Here is a 14,541-nt window from a genome sequence, read left to right as displayed (position 1 = left end):
TACTTTTTATTTATTTAGCTTTCGTTTTTTTTCATTAGACCTTGAAAAGATTATTTGATGATCATCAATTATTTAAATTCCAATATTTAAAAAAAATAAAAAATATAAGCTTTGTCAACAAAAAGAAATGAAATATACCTTATTTTGTTTTTAGTGTTTTGGATTACTTGGTGAAAATGGTGCTGGTAAAACAACCAGTTTTAGAATGCTGACGGGAGACTTATTACCAACAGAAGGGGAGGCAACTATTAAAGGACATAGGTTAGTACTTTCACAGATTTTTATACCCCCGCTTTAAAAAAGGGGGGTATACTGTTTTACCTCTGTCTGTCAGTCCGTCCGTCCATCAGTCCATCCATCAGTCCGTCCGTCAGTCAGTCCGTCCCATGAAACTTTCGTCCCATTTTTCTCAGGAACTACACATCCACCCTTTCTGTAATTTGGTATCAACATTTATATATGTCAGCCATACCGTGTGATGCGTTTTCAGATTCATCACTTGACAACTTCCTGTTTACTGAACACTTGTCTGATTTTACACATGATAGCCAAGTTGAAAATTTTCGTCACATTTTTCTCAGGAACTACAATACAAGGATTTCTGAAATTTGGTTTCAGGATTTATATTAGTCAGCTATACCGTGTGATGCGTTTTCAGATTCATCAATCGACAACTTCCTGTTTACCGAACACTTGTATGATTTTACACATGATAGCCAAGTTGAAAATTTTCGTCACATTTTTCTCAGGAACTACAATACAAGGATTTCTGAAATTTGGTTTCAGGATTTATATAAGTCAGCTATACCGTGTGATGCGTTTTCAGATTCATCACTCGACTACTTCCTGTTTACCGAACACTTGTATGATTTTACACATGATAACCAAGTTAAAAATTTTCGTCACATTTTCTCAGGAACTACAATACAACGATTTCTGAAATTTGGTTTCAGGATTTTTATAAGTCAGCTATACCGTGTGATGCGTTTTCAGATTCATCACTCGACAACTTCCTGTTTACCGAACACTTGCATATTTTTACACTATTAATATTATCCACTTGCGGCGGGGGTATCATCAGTGAGCAGTAGCTCGCAGTTTCACTTGTTACAACTCTTTTTAATATCCCTTTTGAGTGTAAGCTGCAGACAAATTTATATATCTTTGGTTTTCCAAACTTTTTTTGTAAACCTAGGGGAAAAAAACTTTGAATGCTGCAAACAAGAGTGTTTAAATATAAAACCTAATCCCTAACCTTTTGATTATCATCTTGTATTAATGTAAATTCCTTTGAAATTCACCCTTAGCTCCAACAAGCCAGAATATTATGCATTTTTTTTTAAGGATTCTACATGATAGCTTCACACGTGGTAAACATTTTTGCAAAGACTTATAAAAGTGTAAAAATTTCTCTTAAATTTTCTAGAATATCTAGAGCAGATGCTAGCATTGGACAGGAAGTTGGTTATTGTCCTCAAGAAGATGCCTTAGATGGTTGTCTAACTGGCAGGGAAATGTTACATTGCTATGCCAGGCTGAGAGGATTGCCTGCAGACAGTAGAAAATATGTAAGAGAATTTTTAAAGTAAACATGTAAACTATTTATATTTGAATTGAACATTTGCTAGTTTAAACATATTTTATTTGATCAAAACAAACAGGATCAGACACAAGCAAAACCTACTTATAAAGTCCTCTCCCACAATACAATATGTATATATATATTTATAACAAAACAAATTAATTTCGAGCCTGCATTATTAGTTACATAGTGTGCTAGTGACCTAATACGGTATATATGGGGTCAGTAAATTCCATATGGGGTGAGAGCGAAGCTCGAATCCCCATATGGAATTTACTGACCCCATATATACCGTATTACGTCACTAGCTCACTATGTAACGAATTTATCTTACCGACTATCTTAACGTGTGAAATTAAGACTAATGATTCTCAAAACGAGCAAGTCTTCAATACTGTTAGCGCTAAGAAAATACTTCCATTGATCCTACAAAAACAGATGCCAACAGTAACGACTTGTAAGGTTTAAATGTGTTTTATGAATTTGTTTCAATCTTAATCATCAATTTCTTCGTCTGTTGGAACTTTTAAGATTTTTTCTCAGTACCGTTTTGTTTTTTACAAAGGGACATAACACCATTACTAACCGTGTATGAAATAAGCCCCGCCCCCTTCTTATCTTATAAGGAATATAAAGGGACGTAACTCCACTACTAACCGTGTATGAGATAAGCCCCGCCTCCCTACTAACCTAATATCAAATATACACGGTTTGCACGCGGACGCTTTTAACCAATCATATTTCTGGAAATTTATAGGAGGTAAGATAATATGTAATATTAGGAACATAAATTAGGATGATGATGATGATGTGAATTTAACCTGTGTTGATATTATGCTATGAGAAATGATTTTGATCACTTTATAAAATTGAATACTTGTTTAACAATTTGCACGTTTTGATCATAGGAAAGAATTTTTTTTCTTCGAAAAACCAATAGTTTTAAGTCAACATTGCAGCCTTCAGGAAGCTATCTGAGACAATTAAACAGAAAAGCCCTTTCATTTAAATAGTTTTACATTTGCTACTTTAAGTTGAAAAAAAAAAGAAAAAGTAAGGTTAGAATATTTGATGATTTGACATAATTTCATGTTAATTTGCAAAAAAGTAATTTGTTTCTGTATTGCAGTTTATTATGTTTATACTTGTTTCTCCTGTGAAAGAAATAGTATATGAATGTTTTTATTTGTTGTTTTTTCACAAGTTTGACAAAAAATAAACATCTAAATTAAAAGACATTTGAGTATCAATTTCCATAGTGCATAGTTTGAAACAGCACATTTAAAAAAAACCTACAAAGTTACGCTTTTCATTTCAACATTTAAAACTAGCATCATAGAATGTACAATATTTAATGATTTTCATGGTGATAGGAAAAGTAAATGTTGTTAAGTTTTGTAAACATAAATTTCCAATTTTTTCAAGATGTTTTTTTTTCTCAAAATTCTTATTTCCTTTGATGTTTGTAGGTTGTTGATGAGGTGATTAAGAAATTTGGATTGAAGGAAGCAGACAAATCTATACACCACTACAGTGGTGGTATGAAAAGGAAACTTTCAGTTGCCATAGCAATGCTTGGGGAACCACCTGTTGTTTTGTTGGTAAGAAATTTTATGATTAAAAAAGGACGGTGTAATATATTGTCATTTGATTTATAATCTTTTACCTAAAATATGTAGCACTGAATGTTTGTATATATAAAAATAAGAAGATGTATAACTGCCAATGAGACAACTCTCCACCAGAGAACAAAAGACATAGAAATAAACAGCTATAGGTCACCATATGGTCTTAAACAATGAACAAAACCCACACTGCATAGTAATATGCTTTAAATACTGTAAATTCAGAAATTATTGCGAGGTTTTTATTATTGCGAATAATGCGACAGAGTTGTAAACGCAATAAATAAAACTCGCATTTTGTGATATCTTAACTGAATTAAGCATGACTTTTCTCAAAATCGTAATAATTAAAATCGCATTTAATTTAAAATGACAAAATCGCAATAATAAATGAACGCAATAATTTCTGAATTTACAGTACATTGTTTGATCCTAAAACAGGGTAAATGTTTATAAAGTCTGGTTTGATATGAAAAGCAGCTCCCAGCAGTTAGATACTCTAGCTTCCAGCAAACTTAAGACGGTCTGAAAAATAGTTTTAGTAAGATAAAAATGAAAAAGATGGGTGTAGTTGCTAACTTCTATATCAAATGGTATCTGGTGGAGAGTTTTATTAGTTACATAGTGTGCTAGTGACCTAATACGGTATATATGGGGTCAGTAAATTCCATATGGGGTGAGAGCGAAGCTCGAATCCCCATATGGAATTTACTGACCCCATATATACCGTATTAGGTCACTAGCACACTATGTACAAATTTATCTTACCGACTATCTGAACTTGTGAAATTAAGACTAGTGATTCTCAAAATGAACAAGTCTTCAATACTGTTAGCATTAAGAAAATACTTCCATTGATGCCAACAATAACGACTTGTACGGTTTAAATGCGGTCCAACGATTTACAGAAAAGAGCGACGATTTACAGAAAAGAACCGAAAAGAACCGAAAAGGACCAAAAAGAACCGAAAAGGACCGAAAAGAACCGAAAAGAACATTCATATATTTATTATATAAAAGCAATATATATATATATATATATATACACGATTTTTTTTATGTTGTTAACAATACCTCGAAACAAAGGAATGCATTCAAATTTAGATTGTATATTTATAGGGAAATGTAGACTTACAGAAAGACTTTTGCAATATAACTAGGTTTTTAGTAATATTGTTTTTAAGTATACTGATATGTTTGATAAATTTTCATTTATTTTTCATCAAGGATTTTAATCTTATCATTTGAAAATTTGTTTATAATAGATATAAGAAGATGTGACAACTCTCCATCCAACTAACACTTTATAAAAGTAAACCATTATAGGTCAAAGTACGGACTTCAACATAGAGCCATGGCTCACATTAAACAGCAAGCTATAAAGTGCCCTAAAATGACTAGTGTAAAATCATTCACCTTAGGACAGGTGCAAACAAATGCAGCAGGTTTACACAGCTTTTAATAAGCATTTTACATTTTTTAATAGTAATATATAATTCATAGATTTTGCGGTAAAAATCATTGAAATGAAAAGCAATATTCTCGTACTATAAATGTTAATCCTAACATTTAAAAAAATGTTTCGTTTGTTAATAACAGAGATATATAATACATGTATATGGGTATGGTAACATTAAAATGTCTTTTTTCGTGTCATTATATATATGTGTGTGTATTAACTGATTAATGGAATGTACATACACATTCCCAAACATTTGTAAGGAACTGTTGTAATGTTCCAACTAAATTAGCGGTCGAGATTGAACAAAATAATGATACTTATAAATATAATTCACGTAGAACGATTGTTTGACAGTACATATAAATATTAATATTTCTTATATTTTTTTGTCTATTCTATATTTTCTTTAATATAAGATAGGCATCCGACCTACCTGTAAATTTCCAAATTTGAGTTAGGTAGTCCTGTCGCAGTATAATATTTCAAAACCCAAGAAACTTTTGTAAATAAATATCTTTTCATTTATAGACTTATTATAATTTGCAATTTGATAATTTCCTTCGATTACAAAAAAAAGGTCGATTTCCTTTTCGGTTCTTTTCGGTCCTTTTCGGTTCTTTTTGGTCCTTTTCGGTCCTTTTCGGTTCTTTTCTGTAAATCGTCGCTCTTTTCTGTAAGTCGTCGAACCCGTTTAAATGTGTTTTTTTATGAATTTATTTTAATCTTAATCATCAATTTCTTCGTCTGTTGGACCTTTTAAATTTTTTTTCTCAGTACCGTTTTGTTTTTTATAAAGGGACATAACACCATTAGTAACCCTGTATGAAATAAGCCCCGCCACCTTCTTACCTAATATGGAATATAAAGGGACGTAACTCCACTACTAACCGTGTATGAGATAAGCCCCGCCTCCCTACTAACCTAATATCAAATATACACGGTTTGCACGCGGACGCTTTTAGCCAATCATATTCCTGGAAATGTATAGGAGGTAAGATAATGTCAATTGCAATCATACCCCATCTTGTTATGTTTAAACACATATGAAGAAATTTCTTAAGATATTGGATATGTACAAGAAAAGTTAATTATTCTCTGTCTTTTAAGATTTGATGAAGATTACTTGAAATGTTGGCTATTGATTTAACTTTATTTTGTATTTGATAGGATGAACCAACGACAGGTATGGATCCTAACACTCGTCGTCATGTGTGGAATATTTTACTAGCAGCTGTCAAAAATCAACAGTCAGTCATTCTCAGTTCACACAGGTAACCAGTACTACTATTACTTTGATTCAAACATTTCGTGACCTTGATAATTCCAGAGATGAATAATTCCCTTATATTGTATTTCTTTTAATTCAGAAATTAATGTGTGTATTTATTAATCAAAATTGTGGATATCTGCTAAATGTGAAATCTTTAATTACTGTGGTAGCAATAATTTTATGAAGGAAAATCATTCTAAAATTTTGAATACAGGTGTAAAGGCCCAGCCGACTTAGGTAGGGGCCAAATGGTTTTACCTTGACTGTCATTCCATCATTCCGTCATTCCACATCAAAACCATGAGTAAAGCTGAGTTTCAGCATTTGAGTCTACTATAATGAGTTATAGTTCGAGTTTTATGTTTGGTTCACAGTATTTAACAATGAAACATTTTTTGAATTTATAGTATGAGTCTCTAAAACTACTATTGAGTTACTAAAAGCAAGTAAAACTGGACACTTGACCACAATACTTTATTTATTGTAAATATGAAGGTGTAATGCATCAGACGCATTGTCTGAAAAACATTTTGATAGTAGGGAATACATATTATCAATAAAAGGCAGACAATTGAGAAAAACTTTTTTATATTTATTTAGTATGGAGGAATGTGATGCATTGTGTACCAGGCTGGCTATAATGGTGAACGGTGAATTCAAATGTTTGGGTAGTCCACAACAACTTAAAAACTTGTAAGTTTATACATATATTAATTTTCAGGTCTTCAATAAATTGAGTTTTAAAAAGAGGGAGAAATCTGTTTACCCGTAACTAGTTTGCTCAACACTGGTTTATTTTAAGCAGTCTCTGAAAATCTCTTTATCAGTTACACAAAAAATAAAGTATCAATTGTTTTAAATTTTACATTTTTAACAGGCAGACAATAACTAACATGAAGAAAACTTGAAATTAACTATCTTGAGTGGAGAAATCTTTCAACCAACTCATTAAAGAAAGAATAATTTGTATATATATGTTAACAATACCTTATATGGTTACTAAATATTTGAAGACTTCATCTATTATAAGTTTCTAAAAAGTATTAATATTTTATATTTCAGATATGGTGATGGCTACATTGTAACAGTTTATATGTCTGGTTTATCAACAAATAAAGTTCGAGTACGAGATTTCTTTTTGTCAACATTCCATGGATGTCGAACAAGGGTGAGTTATTTCCCTTTATCGGAAAACATTTTGCTCTATCTAAATCAAGTTATGTCCCTTTGTTTCTAAAAACATTATGCTCTTTGCTTTAAAAAAAAACTTGAAACTAGCAGTTTGATTTTGATTTTTTTTTATGATTTTATTAAGAATTTAAGCCTCAAAATTATACTGCTTTGGCCAAATGTAAATCTAGTGCATGTATTAAGGACATTCTTAACATAGAAAGATATTTTATTTTATATTTACATATGTTTGTCCATTTTGTAGCATATGTTGCCAGTAAGTTTAGATAAATTAAATAAAATAATTAATTGCCTCAATCATGTCAATAATGGACAGAATTTGTATTCTGCTTTTATTAACAAGTGCTTTAAAATACTGGTAATTAAAATCTTGCTGTCAATTTTATAACAGCTTTTCATTATAAGCATTATTAAACAGTAAAAAAATAAAGGATGTATGCCTTACTAACTAATGAATACATAGTGTACATGTATTATATATATGGGTTAAATGTAAAATTTAAGGAAGAGTTGACATTCTGCCAAAGCTAATTTCTATTGTCAGTGCTAACTTGTAGTTATTGTGGAGCAAGCAAACCAATATTTGTACTACTGGGTTGTTTTTATGCCCCACCTACGATAGTAGAGGGGCATTATGTTTTCTGGTCTGTGGCTCCGTTCGTCCGTCCGTCTGTCCATCTGTCCGTCCGTTCGTCGGTCCAGGTTAAAGTTTTTGGTCAAGGTAGTTTTTGATGAAGCTGAAGTCCAATCAACTTGAAACTTAGTACACTTGTTGCTTATGAAATGATCTTTCTAATTTTTAAGCCAAATTAGACTTTTGACCCCAATTTCACGGTCCACTGAACATAGAAAATGAAAGTGGGAGTTTCAGGTTAAAGTTTTTGGTCAAGGTAGTTTTTGATGAAGCTGAAGTCCAATCAACTTGAAACTTAGTACAGTACACTTGTTGCTTATGATCTGATCTTTCTAATTTTAATGCCAAATTAGATAATTACCCAATTTCACGGTCCATGGAACATGGAAAAGGATAGTGCGAGTGGGGTATCCGTGTACTTTGGACACATTCTTGTTGTTACTACATTTAGTTATGGATCTATTTTTCCCTATCTTACTTAGTAATAAAGAATATCTGAGTGTGAACAGTGGTTAAAAAAAATTGAAAACCCTTTTATACAAATTAGGGTAATAATTCAAATTAAAAGTATAAAATCTTTTACAAATTTATTCCCAGGATTCACTTGTGCCTTTAGTAAGTATATATGTTTGTGAAATACAAAGTTTTCTATGAGTATATTCAACCCTATATGTCTGTTGTCATTTCACAAGTTGAACCTCATTTCCAACACATTTTCATCATCTTTGACCTTGACATTGTAGCACTACCTCAATAAATCTTTTGTTTTATTTTGTATTTTCACTATGTTATTCTATGTTTTTCCTGATGAAACTAAAACATATCACTTTTTATTTCAATCATAGTTTAAGTAATAGCATTGTTGAACCCTTATAGAGTATATAGCTGAGGTTTATATTTAGTTTTTTAGTTTGATTTGTATCCTATTAACTGTTTGCTGTAAGTATGTGATTAATTCTATTAATTGTTTCTTAAAAGATTTCAACAAGAAAATTTCGGTCATTCATCGTTTTTCAAGGTATACCGGTACATGTCCTGGTTTTACACATTTATACATAACGTTTTTTTGTCATTTTATGATCCTTGCAGGTTAAAAATCTTTGAAATACTTTATATCTTAAACAAAAAGTTATTTTTAAAATAATGCTCAAATGCATATAATCAATCCTTTTCTAATGCAAAGTATTTTGAGCCAGGTAAGACAAATTTCAGGTTCATCTGACTAAAGATTTTGACCACTTTTTAAACACTTAAGTGTCTATTTCATTTGATTCAATTAGTTTATGTGAAAGATTTCAACTGATTTAGTCATTAAAAATGATCTGATTTAAGCTCAAATATGAAAAATCTACCAAATATGCCGATAAATGTCACTTTTCAGATGGTATTTGTCAAAAATGAAAGTGGCTGCATCAGTGTTCATCCTCAACCTTTACATATGTTATGTATTATCATCAAATACAACTTACAATTCAATATTAAGGATAAACACGAAAGCAGCCACTTTCGTTTTACACGGAAACCGTTTAAAATTTAACTAAAATGCTTAAATTGTGAAGATTTCAGTAATTTAGCATGACTTAATTGGTGCTAGTACCTGATATATGTGCATTGTATTGTCAAAACCAGCCCATATTTATGTAGCAGAAGCATTCTACTGTCCAATCAATAACTAAAAGTTTACATTTTAACAAGTTTGTAAAAACTGCTATATTTTGGGGCCAAAAAGGGGTCTTACTGGACCTACTGCTTTACAATACTGAATCTACTTTTAAAAATATTGAAAAATTTCATTGAATTTAAAATATTTATATGCAAATTCTATTGAAATATTGATGTATGTTTTTTTTTTATTTCTAGGAGGATCACCATGGTGTATTACAGATTGAAATTCCAAAAGGCAAATCTTCTGTATCAGATATATTTGTACATCTAGAACAAATCAAACATCAATACAACATTATCCATTACTCAGTTTCACAAACAACGCTTGACAATGTAAGTATCAACATTTGCCCCCGCAAAGCATATCCTATATGTTCATGCTTATATTATTGTAGTATAACCCTTTCCAGAAACAAATTTTCAAAATCACAAATTCTTGAAATATGAAAATTATAATTTGAAGTAGGTTATCTCCCTTTTCTGGAAGTAGAACTGCTTTGCAGGATTGAAGCTCAAAGTCAACAATCAGCATGTTTTATCCCTGTTGACTTAAAGATAATATTTAGTTTATATAGATATTAATATGATGAATAGCATTTTGTCTTCAAACATAATTAGTTTTCTCGTTTGAATAGTTGAAACATAATTTATAGCTTTTTATGCCCCATTTATGGGCATTATGTTTTCTTGTCTGTGCCTCCATCCATCCGTGCGTCCATTCATCTGTTCATCCATTTGTCTGTCTGCTTCAGGTTATATTTTTTGGTCAAGGTAGTTTTTGATGAAGTTGAAAGTCCAATCAACTTGAAACTTAGTAAACATGTTCCCTATGATATGACCTTTCTAATTTTAATGCCAAATTAGAGATTTTATCCCATTTTCATGGTCCACTGAACATAGAAAATGATAGTGTGGATGGGGCATCTCTGTACTTTGGACACATTCTTGTTTAAATATATGAAAAAACTATTATTTACTTCATATTTTTTAATTATGACTAAATTTTCTTTACACCATACAGTTAGTGAAAACTTCTTCAAATATGTGTGACAAATATTTATTTGATATTTTAGGTATTTTTGAATTTTGTTCGTGATCAAAATGATGGTGTAATACCAGAAATATACGAATCCAGTTCGGAAGGAAGTACTTCTGGAGACACATGGACTGAAGGTTCTTCAGAGGCTTTTGCTAATCCTCACTATGCTTACAACAACGAGGGCTTTACAACAGAAAAAGATTCTCTTCCTGTCAGATATATAGACTACAACAAAGATGGCAGACATAGTCCCCTCTATGCTACAAAAATGTGATTTGTTTTTCAGTGTGGTGAAGAAAAAAAAATCTTCTTTGACATGGTTTTGAAATGTTTTTTGTATAATATTTACAATCTATTTTTATAACCGTTTATGATTTACAGGTCCAACTTAGTTTTATAAGAGGAAGTTTATAGATATTTTTCTCCTCTAAAATGCGATTTTACCAAAGAGATTATAATCTAATTTGTAACAATCAACCATTAGCCAATGTGGGGGAAAAAATATTAAAATACAGTAAAACAATCTTAACCAAATTTTCATATTTCATAAATCTCAAATTTTGCTGATAGAAAAAAGAATGAGTTTAACGCTTCCAAACTGAATTTTTCTTTTTAGAATATTATGCATTCGGGGTAATATTTTTGAAAGCCTTCACTAAAACATTATGATTGGTTATATTAATGGCCTAAACAATGAAAAGTCAGCCAATGACAGTATGTTATTCTCATTTTGGGGTACAAGCATGAAATTACCCATAATCCTTTAGATTCTGAAATAAATTGTGTTCAATGAGATTAATTTATACACATATACGGTAAAGACATAAGGGGGAATGTAAAAAACTTTTATGTTCTTTATTTTGATTTGTTTTTTGTAGAAAATATATAATTCAGCTTTTGTTTTGTTCATGTAGGGGGTACTTTGTTGAAGTTTTGTGCTTGAGTTTTAGCACGAGATTAACTTTACAATAATTATATATATAGAGATATATTTATCTATATTTTTCATTTATGAGTAAACAATGCAAGTTAACTGTTTTTGTTTTATACAGTTTTTATCAATGCAAAAAACTTGAAATGTCTATTTCTAGTTGTTGTTATTTTTGTGTGTGTCTTAAACAAAAAATATGGTTGTATAAAACTTTTGTTTCTATTATCTATGTATTTGCAATTATTTAAAGTCCTATTTAGAATTTATTTTCTATGGACCTACACAATTTTTCTTATTTCACCCAGGGGGCCTCGGTGGCCGAGTGGTCTAAGTACTTAGTAGTTACTACTGTAATCACTAGCCAGTCAACACTGGGGTTGTGAGTACGAACCCCGCTCATGCGGGTGCACTCAACTCCAATCTTAATTGACTAGGATTGTCAGTTTTCCTATCAAAGGTCGTGGTTTTCTCTGGGCCTTTTGACTTCCTCCACCAATAAAAACTGGCCCCAACAAAATAGCCTAAATGCGGTGCTTAAAAGTGGCGTTAATACACCAAAAATCTAATCCTATTTCACCCTTTTACCTTTTGACACCATAAATATTAAACAGTAAGAATCAAAACAAATCACAACTAAATGATTTTTTTTTCATCTGCTATTAAACAAAAATGTGGAAGTGAACATAGGATTAGAGTAAAGGAAATGTCTTTAAAAGCAGAGTGTTTTAATAACCAAATATTTTGCCTCCTTAGGGTGGTATATATCAATGCAAGATTATTTTTTTTATTTTTGAAATATGTAATTTATACTTATTTCTTGTTATTGCTGGTTGTTATTGTCAGACCCCAAATGTTATAATTTTTATTTCAATGCAAAATGTCAGAGTGGTGCAAAGTTACTTATATTTTAATTATATGTTGATTTCTGTTGATTGTGTTATGTATGTAGTATTGATATTTCATTGCCTTATAAATAAGAACAATCTATCTTTGTTTCAAAAAGATTGTAGCTTTCTTAAATCTATAGTGTATTTAGTGTAGTTCTGTACCATAATAAACTTAGTATGCTTAAAAAGGCACCATTCCTTAAAGAGATTTTTTGTATTTTTTAATGCATAATAAACCATTTTTTTTAATACTTGTATATACATTGTATTAAGTCTTTTTTATATTAAATTTAGATACTTTTTGTGTGTGCAATAAATGAATTAAAGATTCAAAAGTTTTACTATGACAGAACTTTTTGGGCGTCATTGTCTTACATAAATAACATTGGAAAACACATCACATTTGATCTGGGACACCTAACATCTACTCTTATTGACAAAAATTGCATGGCAAAATAATTTACATATATTTCATATAATTGAGAACAAAGTTAAAAATTCATATATTGATTAAAAATTAAATGTAAAATAATATGCTTCATACAATTATATACAAAGTTGAAAGTCATATATTTGAGGGGTAAATTATTATATACTGCAGTGACAGACAAAATCAATGTGAAAATATGTTTTTCCATTAATGGAAGAAAAACTAGATATACATATATTGAAAGGGTAAACTTGTTATGTCCTCAACTGTGACACAATATCACCTACAATAGAAGAGGGGCATTATGTTTTCTGGTCTGTGACTCCGTTTGTTCATCCTTCCGTTCGTCTGTGCGTCCGTTCAGGTTAAAGTTTTTGGTCAAGATAGTTTTAATGAAGCTGAAGTCCAATCAACTTGAAACTTAGTACACTTGTTGCTTATGTTATGATCTTTCTTATTTTAAAGCCAAATCAGACTTTTGGCCCCAATTTCACAGTTCACTGAACATAGAAAATGAAAGTGGGAGTTTCAGGTTAAAGTTTTTGGTCAAGGTAGTTTTTGATGAAATTGAAGTCCAATCAACTTGAAACTTAGTACACTTGTTGCTTATGATATGATCTTTCTAATTTTAATGCCAAATTAGATAATTACCCAATTTCACGGTCCATGGAACTTTGGACACATTCTTGTTAGCATACTCATCATCCCATCCATTTTGTCTCAAAATCTGTGATAATAATATTCATGGTGCATTATTTGTTATGAAATATACTATTTAACTTTTAGTTAAAATTATTTAACCTTTTTCAGTTGTATGACTGCAATTTTTAAATATTGTTTATAATTTTCTTTAATTGATTTCTTCAGAACATTTTATTTTACTGATATTTTATTATTATGATGTAACATTTGAAATTACACCATTATATATATTATAGGATTAAACACATTTTTTCTAGAGGTTATTGATGTGTAAACCAGGGCGATTAACTCACAAACTGAATAAAAGTCCGAAGGACTTTTATGTTAAGTTTGTGAGTAAGAGACCCGGTTTACACATCAATAACCTCTAGAAAAAATGTGTTTAATCCTTATAATTCTTCAGCCAAACATACGCGATTTTTAATTTACATTATTTGTTTGATGGCTGTTATATTTGCCATCAAAAGCACAATGGCGTAACTAAGGAGTACGTCGCCATCTTAACTTTTAAAACCATAAATGTCCGATAAATGCATCAGAATCTAAAATGAAATATAGCACCTACCTCAAAAACTTCATCTTAATTAAATATTATCCGAATTTGAAGCGTACACGTAACAAAAAATCTTTCCTCTCATTAACATTCAACATTTGTCATTGTATATCATAATAGTATTTCTCAATTTTTGCATAACCACATATAGTTTCAAGTAGAAATGTTCTTATTTGAATTGTTTTTTATACAATCTGACCAAAAATATATTGTTTGATAGATGCTTATATTTTATTAGTTACTTTATATATTTATAAAGAAATAAATGACTTTCAATATATATTGTATTCTCTGTATTCCAAATACTGAAATATGAATAAAAGGAGATAAGTGAGATATGTCAATGAGACAGCAACCTAACCAGCACAAACCCAAACGATATTTTTAGGTTAAAATATGGTCTTAATAGTATATCAATCTCTGTAAAACTTGTAAATAGTTACAGGCTATTAAGGATGTACACATCTGAGGAGCCAAAAATTTCTAGAATTAAACTTTTTTACTTAACCTGATTTTTGTATTTATGACTGTAAAAAAATAATTGTCATTATTTGAAGAGTTGTAAAGCCA

At 30.4% G+C, this 14,541-nt stretch overlaps 1 protein-coding gene across 1 annotated transcript in view; it reads left to right on the top strand.

Moving 5' to 3' along the window:
• Positions 1–12,586, top strand: part of LOC139489728 (uncharacterized) — a 118,706-nt gene extending 106,120 nt beyond the window's left edge. The window contains exons 92-100 of the mRNA XM_071276480.1: positions 155–261; positions 1,427–1,568; positions 3,052–3,183; positions 5,837–5,940; positions 6,540–6,632; positions 7,002–7,107; positions 8,362–8,379; positions 9,625–9,762; positions 10,503–12,586. Coding sequence (XP_071132581.1) covers positions 155–261; positions 1,427–1,568; positions 3,052–3,183; positions 5,837–5,940; positions 6,540–6,632; positions 7,002–7,107; positions 8,362–8,379; positions 9,625–9,762; positions 10,503–10,742 — 1,080 coding nt within the window. The 3' untranslated portion in view covers positions 10,743–12,586. The remainder of the gene's footprint in view (positions 1–154; positions 262–1,426; positions 1,569–3,051; positions 3,184–5,836; positions 5,941–6,539; positions 6,633–7,001; positions 7,108–8,361; positions 8,380–9,624; positions 9,763–10,502) is intronic.
• The last annotated feature ends 1,955 nt before the right edge of the window (positions 12,587–14,541 follow it).

Source organism: Mytilus edulis, chromosome 9, assembly GCF_963676685.1.
Source record: "Mytilus edulis chromosome 9, xbMytEdul2.2, whole genome shotgun sequence".
Lineage (NCBI taxonomy): Eukaryota > Metazoa > Mollusca > Bivalvia > Mytilida > Mytilidae > Mytilus > Mytilus edulis.
This window is presented reverse-complemented; position numbering and strand designations above follow the sequence as displayed.